The following is a 22,668-nucleotide window of genomic DNA, read 5'->3' on the forward strand; positions in this document are numbered from 1 at the left end:
GATGAAATGTAAATGAGAAGACTTAAAAATTAATAAAATGCTTAACAAATATGTATTACGTAGTAAAGGCTAGTAAAGTGCTTAATGTTTTAAACGCCAAAATTATTTTAAAACATATTTTTTGTCATCCCTAAATGTAGTATCTGAATTAAATTGTGTATAGGAAACATTCTTTTTTATCACATATCAAAAATTGAAACATAATTGTGCAACGCTGATATGATAAGGCTTCTAGTAATTTAAATTTTGATCGTATTATTATTATTTTTTAATAAAAACTTTTTTCCTTACAAAAGATAAAAATGATAAATCAAAAATAGAAAATGATTTCCATAAAAGAGAAAAAAGAATAAATTAAAAAAATGGTAAGTGATTTCCTTTCGAAAGTTTTGCGCCAAGATGTCCTAATCCTTTTCAAGATTTGATTGTCAACCGGCAATTTAAAAGAAATTTCTTTTTTTTTTTTCAGTTACTCCGAAAAAATACAAAGAAATTTATACCAGCATTTAAAAATGATTGTATAATCATCTGACTACCAAATCTGTAACTCGGCTTTTGCATGTGATAATTTAATGGTTTCTCAAAAATTTTTTTAGGGGAATGACGTCATTACCTAAACATTTTGCACCCAAGGCGCGGTTTTATATGATCACATGAAATTTATTTATACAGTTTACAGTAGGATCGGCATCGTGCATTAAATAGAAACCGCGCCCACAAAACCGACATGCAAACATTTTCTCTACCCTTAAGGAAATTTCTATGTATAATGAGTTGAATGAAAACTCCGAGTTTAATAAATAAAAGAAAAGGTATTTATATGGATTTACAATTTTGTAAAATTCTTCCTTAAATTTATCATGGATAATTCAACAAATAAACGTAAAATTAAATTTTTATCGTCGAGTGAATATATGTATATAATATATATATACATATATATATATATAGACACACAACCAAAACAAAATAAGGTTGAAACAAAATACAAAAAAAAGCAATGTATCGAATGTAATAAAATAAGAAAACCTTCAAACAAGAATCATCAAGTTTGTCAAGTTTGTTACAATGCAAAAAAAAGAATTACACCAAGCGGAAATAAAGTTATTGATGATTTTATCAGATATACTCATACTAATTGTCCTAACAAAAAAAATGGGAGAATGATATTTGTTCCTTATGAAAATTTTAAAAATATTGAACCTATCGGTGAAGGAGGTTTTAGTAAAATTTATAAAGCTACTTGGATTGATTGTAAAATTTCAAATCGGGGTACTCTAGATTATTCTTTACGAAATAATTCTCAAACAGTTGCTCTTAAAAAACTTAACGATTCTAAAAATATTACATCAAATGAACTAAATGAGGTAAATATTTCCATATTAATTTTTATTAATAAATTTTAAATTCAAGACAAATAATTTATACTAATAAATTTTATTTAGCTCAAGATGTTTTATCATTATTCTTCAGAAGGGAATTTAAGAGATGTTTATAGTAATCATCGTAGTCTTGTTAATGTATATTATGGTATTACTCAAGATCCTATTACTCGAGATATTATATTTATCATGCCATATTATAATTCGGATTTGACACATTATATAACTAAGGACTTTTATAATATTAGTTGGTATCATAAAAAACTTTATTTGCAAGACATTATAAATGGACTTGCTAAAATTCATGATGCAAATATTATACATCGTGATCTACATAGTGGGAACATTCTTTTAAATGATTATAGAGCAAAAATATGTGATTTAGGAACAAGTAAATCTGCAACTGAATCAACGGATTATGAAGAAGAGATTTATGGCATAATTCCTTATGTTGCACCAGAGGTTTTACAAGGAAAAAAGTATACCAAAGCTTCAGATATATATAGTTTTGGAATGATCATGTGGGAATTAATAGTAGGAAGAAGACCTTTTTGGGATAGAAATCATAATACAGAACTTATAATTGAAATATGTGATGGTTTACGTCCACCAATTATTACAAATGCACCTGAAGATTATATTGATTTAATGAAAGAATGCTGGCATTCTGATCCAGAAAAAAGACCAACAGCAGTTGAAGTATTAAAAAAGATTGAAGAAATATGGAGAATTGATACAATAATTGGGGGATATTCAAAAACTAAGATTATAAAGTCGCCTAAAATTGGGCCCGTAACAACGAATAATCCTGATGCCATATATAAGAGTAGACACTTAAGTGTAATGATAAAATCTGCTGCTTCTGCAAGAATTTCAAGAAGCCAACCTATTGCTTTAGATCTTGGTAAATAATTTGTAATATTGATTGTATTTTTTTCATATGATTTTAATTATTTTAACTTTCGTTCAATTATTTAGATCGACTCGATTATCGCCAAAGAAATTTTAACGGTAATTATTTATTTGTTTGATATAAACTTTTATTTCATATGAATTATTATTAACAAATTATATAATTTCTTAAGATAAAAGAAAGTTTGAAGACAATCAATTTGGAAACAGCTTTGATAATGGTATGGTAAAAAAATTTTCATTATGAAGAAGAAACCAATATTTATTTTAAATATTTTTTTAGGTACAAGTAATAAAAAGATTAAACCAATTGAAGACGAAAATAATGGTAAATATTAATTGTTTTTACAAATATATTTTTTGGAAATTAATTAAATTAATTAATTTTTATTTTTTTCCGTTTAGTTTACGCTACAAAGGAATTTGAATTTGATATCGACATAAATTCTAGACAATCTAAAGATGATGGTAAGTTAAATATATGATAAAATTTCAATACTTAAAAAAATTTATAATCTAATATATTTTTCTTCATTACAGGATATATCACTAGAGAAATCGATTTTGATATTTTGTAATTATTTTTTGAACCCGCTTTGAATGTCTTAATTTATTTAATTTATTCCATATTATTATCATTATACATATTTGTTATATAATTATCATAAGTTATAGTTTATCTACAATATACTTATTTATACTATATGACAACAATAAAATGGATATCGATAATTACTAAAAATATTATTTATAATGTACGGGAAATACTACTTACGATTTAAATATGAAGTTTAAAATTTGCATTACGTATATTGAAATCTGAATGATCTTTCAAAATTTAATTCTATGCCGTATCACTAGTATCACCTGACAGGTAGTGAGAAATTTTCAAATACTCGTGACTGAAATTAAGAAAAAATTTCAAATTTACAATTAATTTTGGTTATACAATTATTTATCATTATTAAAAAGAGTTTTCCATCGGAAATTACATCTTATATTCTTACATGGATGTATATGATACCCCAAAATTTTTTTTCAATTAAAGTTCATGGAAAAATTGGCAAATATTAAAAATAATGACGCACTTTCAAAGTTAACCAACACGGACAATATTGAACCATAGCGTAAACACATTAAAATTATTTTGTATATCCTATATACTGTATGTATGAAAAATGAAATATTTCATTAGAAAAAATATTAAAAAAATTCGCTCATGAGGTAAAAATTATTGTGTAACTTTATGAAGTGTTCAGTCTTTCAGTTGAAGACTTGAAATTATCAGCAAATCTTCAAAAGGACACGTTAAAGATTAGAATGACACATCAAAGGTTTCTTTTGAAGATATTGGATTGGACAAGTAAGTAGGATATATTTTATTAATCTTATTCACTTAATTTAACTTCGTGTATGGTACAAATTAACTAAATAATTGATTTATACAAAACCATTCTATCAGAATTAAGATTTTTATAAGTTGCATATTATATGAGACTTTTAACGTGGAAGAGGAATTATACGTTAAATACTCTACTATTATTCAGTTTAATATCTTAAATAAGAACGAGTAATCAATGATATTTGCTTACAAATGCGAATTAATCGAATATTCGATGATCGGTTACCGTATCTTCACTGAGTCCGCTCCGATGATCTTTCTGGGTCCAGTCATGTCAATTTTTAGCACAGTCATGTGAATTTAGATGCAGACCGAATTTAAACTTTGATCGGACTTCGCTACCATCAGACTGAGTTAAATGTGCTATGTAAGTCCTATGATTTTGATCAATCGGACCGAACTAAATTTACATGACCAACCTACATTTGATTTAAATAAATATTTTATACAATAAAATGTTTAAAAACTTCGTATAACAAAAATTAAATGCATCCTAATTTTATTGAAACAAGAGTTTCCTAGCAATTTATACTATATCAATTATCATTTACTAAAACCATTATCTCATTAAATATTTTTAAATAGTAAAAAAAATTTTTTTAATAAAAAAAAAAAATCGTGTAGATCAAGCTTTATAATCAATCGGAAATCACTGGACCGCATGGTCCGATGATCCGGACCCGATAGAAAGGTTCCGAACGTTAATTCAAACCAGACTTGTGATGACGAAATAAAGATGACGTTAATGTTAAGAACGATTTCATCCTACAAAACTTATAAGATTTTTCTTATACTCTAGTAGATACTTGAGGAAAAAAAATAATTCACTTAACAAAAAAAAAAATTTCAATTATTTGGATTAATGTATCACATAAAAATAATCAAATTTAACAAAAAAAAGAAATTTCTTTTTCTTCCAGCTATGTTGTATCACCTGACAGATAATGAGAAATACAAAGAAATTTAGATTCTTATTTCGTTGTACAGTATATTTGTACATTTAATGATCTCTTATCGGTATTTTTATTCGCGGCAATTAATGAGAAAAAGTATTTATTTGGGTGTTTACAATACCTTTTTTTACAATGCACAAAATTTGGAGATTATACAAAAAAGAAACACTGATGATTTTTGTGGAAGGACGTGAACATCGCTTTAGTAATTTTCTAATTTAATAATATCTGATATAGTATTTTGATCATGTATTAAATTCGAGCCTTTTGACATGGAAGGTATTATTAAATTTTTGATATACCGTAGCTTACTTATTTTGATAGAACGTTAATTTCCGAAGTCTTATTTCCAGTTGAATTCCTATAAAATATTCTTGACGTTAACATTAAGAAACGATTTCATTCTACAAAAACTTGTCGAATTTTTCTTATATTCTAGATATTTAACTGAAAATAAAGATAATTTACTTGACTAAATAATAAGGAATTTTAACAAAGAAAAAAAAAAATTTGATTAGCTTCCGTCATTTGAGTAATACACAAAAAAAAATTTCTAATTTTAAGTTGTATCACCTGGGGAATACGAAATTTAGACTTCTTACCAAAAAAGAAAGAAATTTCTTTTTTTTCCAGAATTTAATTCTATGTTGTATCACTCGACAGTTAATAAAGAAATTTAGCTACTAAAATGGTGTAACTATAATTAGAAAATCTATCAAGAAGAGAGATTCGCATTCTATTTGTATATTTAATGATTTCTTAAGGAAATTTCTGTCGGAAATTGCACACAGAATTTGGATGAAATACATTAACTCCTGTTTAATCAATTAATGAGAATTAGTATTTATATGGATGTTTACAATACTTTTACAGTGCTCAAAATTTCTTAAATCTATCATGGAAGAAAAATCAGAAAAACCAACAAACATTGAACATATAAATGATATTTTATCAAATGACGAACTTTCAAATCACCTAACACAAAAAACTAAATTAAAAACTAAATTAAAACAATTAAAACGTAAATACAAACGCAAACCCAAACCCAAACCCCAAAAAAAGATATATAAGGAACGTAGTGAATGTAGTGAATGTAATAAAATAAGATTACCTTCAGACGAAAATAATCAAATATGTTATACTTGTTTCCACGCAAAAAAAGGAAATATGCCAAGTGGAAATAAAATTATTGATGATTTTATCAATTATACCCATACTAATAATCCTAGAAGAATAAATGTGAAAATGATATACGTTCCTTATGAAAAATTCAAAAATATAGAACTTATTGGCGAAGGAGGTTTTAGTAAAATTTATAAAGCTACTTGGATTGATTGTAAAATTTCTCCTTGGGGTCTTCTAGATTATTCCTTACGAAATAAGTCTAAAATAGTTGCTCTTAAAAAGCTTAACAACTCTAAAAATGTTACTTCAAAAGAGCTAAACGAGGTAAATATTTCCATATTAATTTTATTAATAAATTTCAAATTCAAGACAAATAATTTAAACTAATAAATTTTTATTTAGCTCAAAATATTTTATCATTATTCTTTCAGTTATTATGATCTTTACGATATCTATTCTAGTTATGTTAATATATATTATGGCATTACTCAAGATCCTGTTACTCAAGATCTTATATTTATTATGCCATATTATGATTCGGATTTGACACATTATATAACTAAATGTTTTTTTAATATTGATTGGTATTATAAGATACTTAAATTGCAAGACATTATTTATGGACTTGCAAAAATTCATGATGTAAATATTATACATCGAGATTTACATAGTGGAAATATTCTTTTAGGTAAATTATATTATGAATCTCATTCTGATGAAAAAGCAAGAATATGTGATTTAGGAACAAGTAAATCTGCAACTGAATCAACAGATTATGAAGATGAGATTTATGGTATAATTCCTTATGTTGCACCAGAGGTTTTACAAGGAAAAACGTATACAAAAGCTTCAGATATATATAGTTTTGGAATGATTATGTGGGAGTTGATGGTAGGAAGAAGACCTTTTTGGGATAGAAATCATAATACAGAACTAATAATTGAAATATGTGACGGTTTACGTCCATCAATTATTACAAATGCACCTGAAGGTTATATTGATTTAATGAAAGAATGCTGGCATTCTGATCCAGAAAAAAGACCAACAGCAGCTGAAGTATCAAAAAAGATTCAAGAAATATGGAGAATTGATACAATATTTGGAGGATATTCAAAAACTAAAATCATAATATCGTCAGATATTGGACCTGTAACAACAAATAATCCTGATGCCATATATAAGAGTAGATATTTAAGTGGTATGATAAAATCTGCAGCTTCTACAAGAAGTTTAAGAAGCCAATCTATTACTGTAAAACTTGGTAAATATTTATAATTTAATTGTATTTATTTCATAGTAATATAATTTTAATTATTTTAACTTTCGTTCAATTACTTAGATCAACTTGATTTTGACCAAAGAAATTCTAATGGTAATTATTTGTTTGATATAAATTTTATATTTAGTTAGTATTGTAATTTAACGGTTTGTATAATTTTTTTTTTAAGTTAAAAGAAAGTTTGAAGATAATCAATTTGAAAATAACTTTATCAATGGTACGGTAAAAAAAAATTTTTTATTATGATGAAGTAGCCATATTGATTTTAAAATATATATATACTGTATATATATTTTTAGGTACAAGTAATAAAAAGATTAAACCAATTGAAGACAAAAATAATGGTAAATATTAATTGTTTTTACAAATATATTTTTGGAAATTAATTAAATTAATTAAATTTTATTTTTTCCGTTTAGTTTACGCTACAAAAGAACTTGAATTTGATATCGACATAAATTCTAGTCAATCTAAAGATGATGGTAAGTTAAATATATGATAAAATTTCAATACCTAAAAAAAATTTATAATCTAATATATTTTTCTTCATTACAGGATATATCACTAGAGAAATCGATTTTGATATTTTTTTGAACCCGCTTTGAATGTCTTAATTTATTTAATTTATTCCATATTATTATCATTATACATATTTGTTATATAATTATCATAAGTTATAGTTTATCTACAATATACTTATTTATACTATATGACAACAATAGTACAACAATAAAATGGATATCGATATTACTAAATAATATTATTTATAATGTACGGGAAATACTATTTACGATTTAAATATGAAGTTTAAAATTTGCACTACGTAATTGAAATCTGAATGATCTTTCAAAATTTAATTCTATTCTGTAGTGAGAAATTTTCAAATACTCGTGACTGAAATTAAGAAATCTATCGAGAAAAAATTTCAAATTTACAATTAATTTTGGTTATACAATTATTTATCATTATTAAAAAGAGTTTTCCATCGGAAATTACATCTTACATTCTTACATGGATGTATATGATACCCCAAATTTTTTTTTCAATTAAAGTTCATGGAAAAATTGGCAAATATTAAAAATAATGACGCACTTTCAAAGTTAACCAACACGGACAACAATTGAACCATAGCGTAAACACATTGAAATTATCCTATATACTGTATGTATGAAAATGAAATATTTCATTAGAAAAAATATTAAAAAAATTCGCTCATATTTACCATTATATTTTCCTAATACGATTTTATAAATACAATAATACTGCAACTATAAGTATATTGTAAACTATTGTTGAGGTTTAACTGTAAAAATTATTGTGTAACTATATGAAGTTGTTCAGTCTTTCAGTTGAAGACTTGAAATTATCAGGAAATCTTCAAAAGAACACGTTAAAGATTAGAATGACACATCAAAGGTTTCTTTTGAAAATATTGGATTGGACAAGTAAAATATATTATATTAATCTTATTCACTTTAATTAACCTCGTGTATGGTACGATACAAATTAACTAAATAATTGATTTAATAATATGAGGTACAAACCATTCTACCAGAATTAAGATTTTTATAAGTTGTATATTATATTCAAGACTTTTACCGTTTTAACGTGGAAGAGGATTATATGTTAAATATTCTACTATTATTCATCAATGATATTTGCAAATGCGAATTAATCGAGTATTCGATGATTGGTTACCGTTTTTTATACCGGACACCATAAGGCATAACCTTTTTTTGATATACGTTTTTTGATATAACTTATTTTGGAGTATATCTTTTACTGAGTCCGGTCCAATGATCTTTCTGAGTCCAGTCATGTGAATTTTTAGCACAGTAATGTGAATTTTGATGCAGACCGAATTTAAACTTTCGCTAGTACCATCGGACTGAGTTAACTGTGCTGAGTCCTGTGATTTTGACCAAACTACATTTACATGACCGATCTACATTTTATTTTTTTTTCTTGTATTAGTTGTAGATTTAAATAAATATTTTTTATACAATAAAATGATTAAAAACTTATAACAAAAATTAATTGCATCTTAATTTTATTGAAACAAGAGGTTCCTAGCAATTTATACTATATCATCTACTAAAATCATTATCTCATTAAATATTTAATAGTAAAAAAAAAATTTTTTTTTAATAACTCTCATTATAAAGCGAACGGCAAAAAAAAATCGTTTAGATCATCAAGTAATTCACTGGACCGCATGGTCCGATGATCCGAACCCAAATTCACATGACTGTGCTATAAATTGACGAACGTAAGGCATAACTTCTTATTTTGATATAAAAGTTCCGAGCGTTAATTTCAAACCATACTTGTGATAACGAATTCCCACAAAATGAAGATGACGTTAATGTTAAGAACGATTTCATCCTACAAAACTTATCAAGATTTTTCTTATACTCAGTCTAACAAAAAAAAAATTTCATAAAAATAATCAGATTTAACCAAAAAAAGAAATTTCTTTTTCTTTCAGCTATGTTGTATCACCTGACAGATAATGAGAAATACAAAGAAATGTAGATTCCACCGCAATTATTTCGAATTTTATTGGTGTACAGTAGTATATTTGTAAATTTAATGATCTCTTATCAATATTTCTATTCAATTAATGAGAAAAAGTATTATTTATTTGGGTTTTTACAATACTTCTTTTTACAATGCATAAAATTTGGAGATTATACAAAAAAGAAACCATTGATGATTTTTGTAGAAGGACGTTTTGCAGAGGATAAGCAAATTTATAATTTCGACTTCAGAGATAGGTCTCCGTTTTGCCTGGACAAATAATATCTAATATAGGATTTTGTGTGATATAACCAAAATTAAGATCATTATAAGCTGTATATTAAATTCGAGCCTTTTGACATGGAAGGTATTATCAAAGAGGGAAGGTAGTTGCTACAAGGTATTTTTTTTACCGATATAACAATTATTTATAATAATTAGTTAATTATATGTTATAATATCCTATGTGAATTAATCGAATATTGTAAGTTTTTTAGGCGTTTTTTTGATAAAGCTTACTTATTTTGATAGAACGTTAATTTATTTCCAGACTCGTGATGTTGAATTCCTTTAAAATAAACTCGATGTTAACGTTAAGAAACGATTTCATTCTACAAAAACTTGTCGAAATTTTTCTTATATTCTAGATATTTAACTTGAGGAAAATAAAGATAATTTACTTAACCAAATAATAAGGAAGTTTAACAAAGAAAAAAAAATATTATTTATTAGCTCCCATTATTATTTGAGTTAATGTATTGCATAAAAATACACAAAAAAAAATTTCTAATTTTAGGTTATATCACCCAAAAGATAATGGGGAATACAAAGAAATTTAGACTTACACAAAAAAGAAAGAAATTCTTTTTTTCCAGAATTTAATTCTATGTTGTATCACTCGACAGTTAATAAGAAATTTAGACTACTCAAATGGTGTAACTATAATTAGAAAATCTATCAAGAAAAGAGATTCGAATTTTATTTATTAAGGAAATTTCTATCGGAAATTGCATACAGAATTTGGATGAAATATGATAACTCCTATTTAATCAATTATGAGAATTAGTATTTATATAGATGTTCTTTTACAGTTCTTAAAATTTCTTAAATCTAATCATGGAAGAAAAATCAGAAAAATCAACAAACATTGAACATATAGATGATATTTTATCAAATGACGAACTTTCAAATCACTCAACACAAAAAACTAAATTAAAATGTAAATACAAACGCAAATTCAAACCCAAAAGAAAGTTACTATGTAATGAATGCAATAAATTAAGAATACCAATGAAAAAAAAAAAATTAAATATATATCAGACAGAAATAATCAGATTTGTTATATTTGTTACAATGCAAAAAAAAAATTATACCAAGTGGAAATAAAATTATTGATGATTTTATCAAATATATTCAAACTAATTACGCCAAAAATAATGGGAAAATGGTGTTTGTTCCTTATGAAAAATTCGAAAATATAGAACCTATCGGTGAAGGAGGTTTTAGTAAAATTTATAAAGCTACTTGGACTGATTCTAAAATTTCAGATCGGGGTACTCTAGATTATACCCTACGAAGTAAACCTAAAACAGTTGCTCTTAAAAAGCTTAACAACTCTAAAAATGTTACTTCAAAAGAGCTAAATGAGGTAAATTTCCATATTAATCTATTAATAAATTTTAAATATAAGGCAAATAATAAACAAATAACTTTTTTTTAGCTTAAGATGTTTTATCATTATTCTTTAATGGAGACAAATATAAGTAATATTTACAGCACAATTAATGTATATTATGGTATTACTCAAGATCCTGTTACTCAAGATATTATATTTATTATGCCATATTATAATTCGGATTTGGCACACTATATAACTAAAGATTTTTTTAATATTGATTGGCAATATAAGATGTTTAATTTGAAAGACATTATTTATGGACTTGCAAAAATTCATGATGTAAATATTATACATCGAGATTTACATAGTGGAAATATTCTTTTAGCTAAAGTAAACTATTATTCTAAAAATGTAGAAGCAAAAATATGTGATTTAGGAACAAGTAAATCAGCAACAGAAAATGACGATAATAATGATAATGAAGAAGACAACATTTATGGCATAATTCCTTATGTTGCACCAGAGGTTTTACAAGGAAAAAAGTATACCAAAGCATCAGATATATATAGTTTTGGAATGATTATGTGGGAGTTAATGGTAGGAAGAAGACCTTTTTGGAATAGAAATCATAATACAGAACTTATAATTGAAATATGTGATGGTTTACGTCCACCAATTATTACAAATGCACCTGAAGGTTATATTGATTTAATGAAAGAATGCTGGCATTTTGATCCAGAAAAAAGACCAACACCAGATGAAGTAAAAAGAAAAATTTTTAATATACGTTACAATGGGATGCCTAAAATTATAGAATCATCAGATATTGGACCTGTAACAACAAATAATCCTGATGCCATATATAAGAGTAGATATTTAAGTGGTATGATAAAATCCGCAGCTTCTACAAGAAGTTTAAGAAGTCAATCTATTAGTACTTCAGAACTTGGTAAATAATTTGTAATGTTAATTATTTTTTTATAATATAACTTTTTAAAATTATTTTAACTTTCGTTCAATTAGATCAACACCAGAAGAATTCTAACGGTAATTACTATTTATTTGTTTGATATAATTTTTTATATTTAGTTAGTATTGTAATTTAACGAATTTATAATTTTTTTTAAGATAAAAGAAAGTTTGAAGATAATCAATTTGAAAGTAACTTTACCAATGGTATGGCAAAAAATTTCATTATGAAGAAGAAACCAATATTTATTTAAAATATATATATTTTTTTTTTAGGTACAAGTAATAAAAAGATTAAACCGATTGAAGACGAAAATAACGGTAAATAGTAATTTTTTTTTTCACATATAATTTTCATAGTAAAATTTTATTTTTTTTATTTAGATTACGCTACAAAAGAACTTGAACTTGATATCGATATGAATCCTAAGCAAATTAGTGATGATGGTACGTAGATATAATAATAATTAACAATATTTAATTTACAATCTAATATGTACATTTAACTTTAATTTTATAGAATATATTACTACCGAAATCAATTTTGATATTTAATAATTAATTTTTTTTTTTTTTTTTTTTGAAAGAAATAATTGTTTTCCCGTATTTGTTGTTAGCTTTTATTTAATTACAAGTATTGAGAAACCATATGAAGAGTAAGTCAGAAGAATGATCATAGTTATTTTCCAATTTATTTAGAAATTGTACTGTAATTCTGGAATGGTATCATTTTAATTGAGCCGTTGTATTTACGCTTAAATTTAAAAGACAATCACTAGTCACGTGGCTTATATTTATTAATGCCAAAACTTTTGACACTCTCCGCATGATTAACCGGGTAACAAAAGAGGATTTCTCGACAATTTATGAAATCAGTTACGTAAAAACTGGAAATAGCTATAAATCTTAATATAAAACGAATGTTAATATCGAGTCTCTTGTCAACAAATGAATATCATGTATCTATCATGTTATACTGTATATACCATTAATTTATTCTATATCTCTGATTGTCAAAAATAAGTCGATTGAAACAATTTCATTATTAATTGTATGTTCGAAAAAGTGTACAAATTCAACTATGACTCGTGATACGTTAGTGCCACAAGGTCAAGAATTGACTTACGTACACACTGACCGGAGTTAAGTTTAACGCTATCACGTGCACGGACGTTCAAGAAATTATATCATGTGATCTAGTAATTCTGGTCAAACCTATCAATAGTGCTCGCTAAATTATTCTCATGTGAGCAGTAACCAATCATAAGCCTCACTTAGTTTTAGAATTGCACTGAATTCATGTGATCGCGATAATTCTTACTTACCAGCAATAAAACAGTAAATTGCAACCAGCGGCTGAATAATTACGCTTTTATTTCCTTGTTTTATTTGAAGATTTAGATGTTAGCAATTTAAGATTTCAGACAGTTTCATCTCCATAAGTATTCTCTCTATTATTATAAAATAAATAATAAGAACTTTACTGAACTTTCTTCAAAGGAACCCGATTTAATCATTAAGATTAAAAGGGATGTATGACTACACCTTCATGAATATAGTATGTTACTGTATATTTCTTTGTAAAATGACTTTATGCAGGTCGCTTTAGGCACGTACCTATGGTCAACCTAGGCTAGATTTAACGAACTACTGTTATTTCTTTACAATTGAAATTTTGAGTGTCTGAACTCTTCTTTATTATTCCAAGAATAAATGGGATAATATTAACTTTAGCATTTTATTTTTTTTCTTGATCGATTACTTTATCGCAATTGAATGATTAGAATTTACTAGTAGTTTTTTATTACATGCGTTATATAATTTGATTAACTCACCTAAATTATTACACGTATGAGGCTAATAATATTCTGTTATAAAATATTTGAAAATTTAATTTAGCATTATTATAATAAATTCGTTGGATGTTAGATAATAAGTCATTGTCAATCAATAAAAAGTAGCTTTTCCGCTTTATGATAGTAAAAATTTTTTAATGTATGTTTTTATCTTTACCTCCTAATACTAACTGTATGTTTCATTCATCAAATTTTCTTAAGAAAAATTATATAAACTGGTTTAATCTTATTCGATTATTATTAGTTTTATATACTTTTAAAACTATCTTTACCTCAAAGTTTTTCTTATTTCATTCCGTATCATTTCTCAATCTAAAAGGTAGGATAACTTTTATGTACAAAATTTAATATACCTACAAAATTATAAAATACTAATTTCAATTGGCATGTCTTAATTGGACGAATGGATATTGTTAAAATTATTATTTTTTTTTTAAAAAAAACTGTAACGCATTTTTTTTATTAGGGATTAAATCCAAATCACGAAATACATTGAGCCGCACGTGCAACCACGATACGTCGATACGTCCCTGTCGTCCCTCTAACAGAGTTTAATCTATCCTAATACAAAAAACAAACAGAAATATTTAAAAAGAAAAACAAACCCACTCCTCAGAATCAAACTAAAGTAAGCTGGACCTATTCTATCTACTTAAACAAATTACAGGGAAAAAAATTTCGAGAAAAAATTTGTCATAAGACTGAAATCTATGCCGTAAAAAAAAAAACAGACGGGACCAAGCAGTCCCGCGTCAAGTAACAAATCCCAACTTCTTCCCCCATCCCTGTTATACCGACCAAGATCCGGCACAGAAACCTTTAAAATTTTTCTTCTCGAAAATTTTTATTCATGCAAAGCATAAGAGATAATACAATCTATATATATGTCCGACTTCTTATAGGTCGATTGGAATAAATGATATTAGCAAATATTATCATTTTAAAGTAATATATCTTTAAGTTGATATTAAAGTGTCTTTCAAATTAAATCCATTTCCCTTTGTTCTTTTAATTTTGTTTCACTAAAAATATAATAAATTATATTCGTTATTCTCAAAATTAGTTCCTCGATTTGTTTTTATTCCTCTTTTGACCGAAATAATAAGTACATAACCTTTTTTTTTAAAAAAAATTATAATTTAAACGATATTTATTTATAACACAAGCAAACATTGGTTATTCTTTATTATAATTAATAACTGTATATCCTAAAAATGATGATTATCATTGCAAGACATAAAGACCTGTTTGCTATATATTATATTATAATTAAAATAATAATACATCGTTATTATGTTAAATTTAACAATCGGGTAATCCGAAAAAAAAAAATCTGGAAAATAAGTATATCGGAGTAAATCCGGTTCCAATTAATTAATCAATCGGCATGAACATTTTTTTATTAACTCTTTTATTTAAATTAGTACTTCATATTACAGTATTTTGCATCAAAATAAAATAAATAAAATGAACTTTAATGAATTATATTGGAATTATTGAATTATGGATTTTTGGGAAGTACAAGTTAATTATCGGATAATTTGTCTAAAATTATAGTAAGATCCGAAATAAACATAAGGGAATAAACATAAGGGAGGGATGAGATCTTTATTACGTCACGAACCATGAGATTCAATCCCTTAAAGGCTTAAAGGGGGTGTCCAAGACTATAACGTCACATACTACTTTTTCATTTTACTAGGTGTATAACGGTGTATTAGCCACATTTTTTGCCACTGATAAAATTTCACGATTTTCACACTTACGCAATAATTAAAAATAAAATACGATTTAACTGTTTAAAAGTGAATTAGAATTTTCAAAAGTAAAAAATTCGCATTATTTTTAATAAACTCTTCAAAATTATGTTAAAACTAATTAAAGTCGCACAAAATCACACTTTTCTTTGTCTAATTCATACATTTTTTTGGATGGTCCAATTCGTACTCATACACAATACTTATTTGTTCGGTAATGTTGTAAATGTAACCCTGAAATCACAATAATGAATACAAAAGAGTTGACATAATCTAAATAATACTTAATATAATATAATATACCGTAATCCTGTTATTTCATAAATATGCCAAGAATTTTACATGTCGGATATATTAATTATTTTTTTTTTTTTACGAATGAGGATATTAAAGATTTCTAAATCTTTATGGCAAATTCATTAAAAAAAATAAATTTTTTAATACTTCCCTTCCCAATGGGCTTTCTTCCTAATGAGCTTTTTCATAAATTTAGAATAAATTGTCATGCCAAGTAAAAAAAAAAATTTCTTTATGTAAAATTAATAGAAAGTGTGACAAAGTATGGATAAGGTAATTGGCGGAATTTTGCCAAGAAAAAAAATTTTTTTTTTTTCTCGTTTCAGCCGCTGCTGGCGTTCTTACTATATAAAGTGTTCAATTGATGATGATCTACATGTTTAACCTGCGGCTTAAGCCTTTTAGCTTTAATCAACGTTATTATTAGGACAATTCTCGAAGCGAATAATATGAATAAGAATAATAAATGATATTTCCAATATTGTCGATATTGTATACATTTTTGTTTGATAAATCGGCTGAAGGCTTTTTAAAGTTATCTTTATCTACATTTTTATACAAATATGGAAAATTTTTTGGTTTTTTTTTAATATGAAACGATAAATTACAACAAATGTAATGAACGCAATAAAAGAAAACTTTAAAAAAAATTGACCTGTAGGTAATGTCCCGTCCTGTCGCCACACTTTTTAAGTGAATTCGTCATATGATTAAAGACGAACCAATAATTCCAATGAAGCCAATAAAGAATATGATTTTTTTGAAAAGTTTCATGTTCATAAAGAAACATTGTTAACATGAGTACAAAAAATTGTATTCAAAAGATATTTTGAGATATTTGGCTGTATGAATTGCGTCAGTTGCATCAATGCGCAGAAATGCGCAGAAATGCATCACGGAACCCGGATCCATTTTCATTTCACGTGACAATAGTAAAAGATTAAAAATTCATTTCTTTCTCTCTTTTCTTATTTTTTTCTTTCCTTCGAATAATAACAAACATATTTAATTACATGCATTTTAGTTTATTTTCTTTTGAGTTCATCGACTTTTCAGTTCAATCCCATTTAGAAAATACCGTATCTATCTTCATTAGGTTTTGATTCAATATATCGAATTGCCTATTTATTCTTTCCCTTATTTTTCAATCCAAACAAATAAATCTCAAAAACGTTAAATCTATTTATATAAAAGTTTGCTTACCTTTTAAAGTAATATCATAATAATTTGTTTATTATCCGTTTTATTAGCCAAATAGATCATTGATGTCGTTTTGATTTAAAATAGGAAATAGGAAATTTTGTCGGTTACAAACTTATGACCCGAGTTAAGGTGACACGACCTTCTTTTACCCATGAAAATGATGAATATAACTAGGGTGTTATATCGGGTATCAACATAATGTATAAACTCATATAAACGGCATATAACGTAACTCGAAAACGTAACAGTTCATACTAACGATATATATCAACAAAGGGAAATGAGATTTTTTTTTGAAAAAAAATAAAATAAAATAAAATAAAAATTAAAAAGAAATATAATAATCAGAATCAAAAAGATTTACTAAAATAACGTGATTATTTACTTTTTTGTACTTCTTATTTTTGACGATTTCAAAAAGGGATCCATGAAAATATATTGGATAAAAGAAAGAAAGAAATTTCTTTCTTTTCTTTCTAAAAACAATATTTTTTTTTTTTTTTTCTCCCTAACTTCTTTTAACAATTATCCAAAATAAGTAAGGTTAAAGAAAATTTTTTTTTTTATCGGGTTTAACCAAAAAAGAAGAAAAAAAATTTTAAATTTTATTATTGTTGACATTCTTTGTTATCAAACAATCTAGTATGTTCTCATTTTAACATACTAATTTAAGTATTATTTAATTAATTTCTTACATAAATAAAAATGCAAGATTTATTACAAAAGAGACGGGAATGCCAAGAAAGAAAATACTTTTTTTGTTCCTTTTTTTTTTTTTTTTTATAAACAGATTTGTGTAATAAATTATTAATTTATTATCCCGAATATGACTGGTTTGTACCTTTTGTTTCACTAAATAGTTATGAAAATCAACTTTAAAAAAGTGAACCATATGATTACGATTTAATCGCATGTAAATGTCGTACGACATTTTTATGATTATGTGTTTGAATCTTTTATGACAAAATTGGTTAGAATTATTAATAGATTCCGTTACTTTCATGTTTGTTTCGGACTCGCCCTTTCGGGTGATAGACATGAATTTGAAAAAATAAAATAAAATAAAAGTTCTATTTTTAAATCAATTGATTTTTTTTCTTGAAATAATTTATTGAATTCACAGCTGCGAATACATTTGAAGAAAAAAAAAAGTGTGAACTAAAAATAAAGTGCAAATTTGAATGTTTTATGTGTAATTTTTTTTTTATGATTTTTTCTAAATATAAATAAAAATTTGAAAAAAAAAAATATTAAAAATAATAATATATCATCGATCATAAAACTAAATTATTAATTATTAATGCTCTAAAAAAGAAATGCTTCTATGTTAAAAAATTTTTACACGATAAAACACCCAGAAATTAAATTACATGACTATTATAATTAACCAATGAAAAAAAAATGTTTTCTCTAGATGAAAGTTAATGCAAAAAGTATGCAAAAAAATGTAAAATACAATTAAAAACAAATTATTTAACAAGAAAAAAATTAAATCGAAAAAAAATGTTTTTGTTGTTTTTTCTAATTAATTTCTCATGAACCGAAAAATTAATTTTCTGTTTCTAAATGTAATTCAATGGCGGTTTTACCAGGGGTACCCTTGTTTAGAACGAACAAATAATTATGTCTTCCTGGTGTGAAAATATTGGCATGTGGTGGTAATGTGATGTCCATTGTATAACCTGAATCTGATTTTTTTACATTATCAACCTTTAATTCAACAACTCTAGCGGACATATGTTGTGAATGTGTTACGAAACCCATATGTGATAATGAAGAAGTAAATTGAGGGGTTGGTGAATCAACTTCAACTTCTACAGAAATTGTTTGTCCATATTTAACAGGAATTGCATCAGCATCATTAAGTTTGGTATGTCCAGCAACCTTTGTAATTGTTGGTCGAGATACTCCATTTAATAAGTATGGTGGATAGAATTTTTCAGCTCTATGTTCAGTTGGATGTTCACATTGATCCATACCACAATAATATCTATTTGGATTACTACCAGCAACGAAAACTGTACCATCAGGAACTAAAGTAGCAGATGAATGATAAACTCTTACAATTGGATCTTCAGCGAATTTACTCCATCTTGAACCTTTCTTTACATGAGGATTATATAAAAGAGGATTCCTTGTTGGTTTACCAGCAGTATGAAGTCTTGGAGTTTTATTTGTAGCTTTTTTATCCCATCCTGCCATACCAGTTCCAGCACCATTAACATATAATAATTTACCATCAGGTAAATGAATAACATCAGGCATTAAACGACCAGTTTCCATATTAGGTCCAAATTCATCTTCATCCCATTGAGGATTTTTATCAGCAAGATTAATTCTTTCACAAGTATTTTCAGCAGGAGCATTACGATCTTTCATATCAGTACCACCACCACAAACAATAATTTCAGCTTGATAATTATTTCTATAAGATAAAGGAATCAAAGCACCTGTACCAGTAAGAGGATAAGTACGAGGACCACCTGGTATATCAGGTAAATGTTTAACAATTTCTTTTGATGTATAATCCCAAATTTGAGCTTTCTTATTAGCAGCTAAGAATAACCAAGTTTGACCTTTTGGACCAGGTAAAACTATAACAGTAGGATAAAGATTAAATGGGAAAGAATCCTCTAAAAATTGAATTTTTTGACCTTTTTCATGTTCTTTTGGGAAAAATTCAAAAGTTGGATTTTCAATATCTTTTCTATTTATAGCACAAGCTTTTATTGAACCACCAATATTAAATACACGACCATCAGGTAAAGAAGCCATAGTATTATACCATCTAGCAGAATCCAATTCATAAGGAAATTCCAACCAATCACAATTACCATCATCACAACCATCAATCAAACGAACTGATTGAAAACCATTTTTTTCACCAGCAGTATCTTCAGCACCACCAGTTTCCACCATTGTTCCATTGGCCAAATAAGCACCAGCCGAACAAAACGTATTTGTGTGTAAACTCAATATACGATACGTATTTGTGGTCAAATCGTATAATGTCGAATAAGCATACTTTCCATTTGCTATTAAAGCTTCTGGGTTTATACCGGCTATAGAGAAAAAGGAGGAAGGAAAAAATTAAAAATTTAGTAAATAAAAATATACTACAATAATAATACAATAATAATACAAAATATACAATATGTATAATACAATATGTATATTAATATAATATTAATATTAAATTATATAATATAAAATTATATAATAATTTAAAATGTGAAACCATAATTGCAGATCATAATTACCTTTATCAATAATTAAAACTTTTGTTGGTCGAATAAGGGTCATATGCATAGCAGATACACCGGTTCTATTTTGTTATTTAATTATTAGTGATTACTAAATAAGGCATATAGATAAATTTGATAAGTTTCTAAAAAAAAAAATTCTTGTACTTACTTTCCAACGAATTCCCATTTACCATCATTAGCATCAGTAGCATTGGAAGCATCTCTTAATATTAGTGGAACAGCATCAATAATAATATTATTAGCAACGAACAAGTACGTTACCAAAACGTTTATGATTAATAATAGATTATTAAACTTCATAATTATTATTTTTATCTTTTTAAAAAGAAGAAAAATAAAAAAGAAAAATAAAAATATAATAAAATCTTAGAAAATAAAAAAAAATCTTAAAATTTATAACGTAAAAAATAAAATATTTAAAAATATAAAAATTTAAAAAATAAAAATGTTCGTTTATGAAAAAAATAATAATTGTAAAAAAATAAAAAATTGGTGTTTTTTTGAAAATTTTTTTAAAGGCGTTTCTCGTTTTGATAATCGTTGATAACTTTTCTTTGACACTTTTTTCTGACAAATTGATGAGACTTTAGAATCGCTCGTATAAAATACGCAAGTTCGTATAGCAAATTTGTAACCAAGGTAAAAAAAATAATTCTAACTTTTTACTTGAATAGCAAAAAAGCTTCGTATATATTTGATTTTTTCTCTTTTTCAAAGGGCTTAAACAAATGTCAAAGAAAAAGTTGGAAAATTAGCGTATGTTACATTGGGTATTTATAAAGTTTTGGATCATAAGAAATAATATAAATAATGATATACATAGACAACAAAAAAATTTATGATTTACACGGAAAAAAATTTCGGGGGAAAATGAGGTAAAACTAATTTTAGATTAATTGTGGCTTAATGTAATATGCATATAAAAAAAAAAATATGTATATATCGGATGAGATCCAGGTAAAATTATAATTGAAACGACAAAAATATAAACAATATGCATGATTTTTCGAGGACCAATTAAAATGCACTCCGTAATGGGGATAAAAATAAATTAATTATTATTCTTTTATTTTTTTATTTTTTTTTTAATAAATATGATTTTCCTATTGTATTTTTTTATAATTAAAAACAAAAATTAAACTCATGGATGGATAGCATGCGATTTTTAAAAAAAGAATTGTAATTTCTTGGCAAAAATAGAAAATTTTTTAACCAATAATAATGAATCGACAAAGAATCAAATTTTTTTGAAGTCTCAACCTGAAAATGAACTGATTTTTTTTAATATTTGTACAAAGAGAATAAAATAATATTTTATTACATAGAATTATACAAAAAAGGATTATTTTTAAAAATGAGTGGTGAAAATGAAATTATTAATTAAATTAAAATGTTTATTTTTAAATTTTAACAACGAAAGAAATAAAGGATTATAACTTTAAGGTAAACAACCTTTACTGGAATACAACTCCGAAGAATATTCTTTTGTTATTTTACTATTTTAAGTAATATATTAATGAAGAGAGATTAAATTAATCTCTTTTTTTTTTTAAAAAAAAAAAACAATATCACGCCACTTAAAAAAAATTAAAACAAACCAACGGAGAAAATTATATTACTATTACCATTTATATTATAATGCAATTTATACAATTATAGATGATGTTCTGTCATTCCTTTGTTTCAATATTGGGGAAGATTAACAAAATTAATCTGAGGATCGTGTTGATGCATAGAGAGTTTCCCCTTTTTACTTGTTTTACAACTTTTACAGCTGCAAAATAATGCTCAGGCCACAATATCATTTACTCGTTGCGAGAAATGATCTAAAAAAAATGATTAGATTTTTAATCATTAAATTTCTAAAGAGAAACTTCTTTTTTATGCCAATAAAGTATAATAAACAACTTTAAAAATAAAAAACATTTGAATATGTATGTTAACTAACAAACTGTTTCAAAGAACTTTCCAAAGATCTGCAGGTACGATTTATTGAGAAGTGGATATTTTACTATTATCGTACTATGACACAAATGACACAATCGACACAATCGGAAAATTGATAATTGATAATATTTTTCTTATTAGAAAATTTTTAATTTCTTTTAATCAAAGAGTGCATCATATCG

The 22,668-nt window shown here is 25.6% G+C and overlaps 3 protein-coding genes across 3 annotated transcripts; 2 read left to right on the forward strand and 1 right to left on the reverse strand.

Moving 5' to 3' along the window:
* Positions 1 to 860: 860 nt before the first annotated feature.
* OCT59_006719 (uncharacterized protein) lies at positions 861 to 3,035 on the forward strand (the record flags this gene model as incomplete). The annotated part of the gene is made up of 8 exons (XM_025317604.2): positions 861 to 882; positions 952 to 1,367; positions 1,446 to 2,286; positions 2,361 to 2,393; positions 2,468 to 2,515; positions 2,578 to 2,622; positions 2,700 to 2,762; positions 2,835 to 3,035. 8 exons carry the CDS (start codon positions 861 to 863, stop codon positions 2,870 to 2,872), a joined length of 1,506 nt encoding a protein of 501 aa, XP_025177979.2. The 3' UTR covers positions 2,873 to 3,035.
* A 2,511-nt stretch (positions 3,036 to 5,546) lies between these two features.
* Positions 5,547 to 7,658, forward strand: OCT59_006720 (uncharacterized protein; the record flags this gene model as incomplete). The annotated part of the gene is made up of 7 exons (XM_066141462.1): positions 5,547 to 6,098; positions 6,177 to 7,035; positions 7,114 to 7,146; positions 7,223 to 7,270; positions 7,353 to 7,397; positions 7,473 to 7,535; positions 7,609 to 7,658. The coding sequence occupies 7 exons, from the start codon at positions 5,547 to 5,549 to the stop codon at positions 7,656 to 7,658; spliced, it is 1,650 nt and encodes a 549-aa protein (XP_065998246.1).
* Positions 7,659 to 18,329: 10,671 nt separating this feature from the next.
* On the reverse strand, positions 18,330 to 20,839 carry OCT59_006721 (uncharacterized protein; the record flags this gene model as incomplete). The annotated part of the gene is made up of 3 exons (XM_025317607.2): positions 18,330 to 20,335; positions 20,534 to 20,598; positions 20,688 to 20,839. The coding sequence occupies 3 exons, from the start codon at positions 20,837 to 20,839 to the stop codon at positions 18,822 to 18,824; spliced, it is 1,731 nt and encodes a 576-aa protein (XP_025177983.1). The 3' UTR covers positions 18,330 to 18,821.
* Positions 20,840 to 22,668: the final 1,829 nt, after the last annotated feature.

Source organism: Rhizophagus irregularis, chromosome 14, assembly GCF_026210795.1.
Source record: "Rhizophagus irregularis chromosome 14, complete sequence".
Lineage (NCBI taxonomy): Eukaryota > Fungi > Glomeromycota > Glomeromycetes > Glomerales > Glomeraceae > Rhizophagus > Rhizophagus irregularis.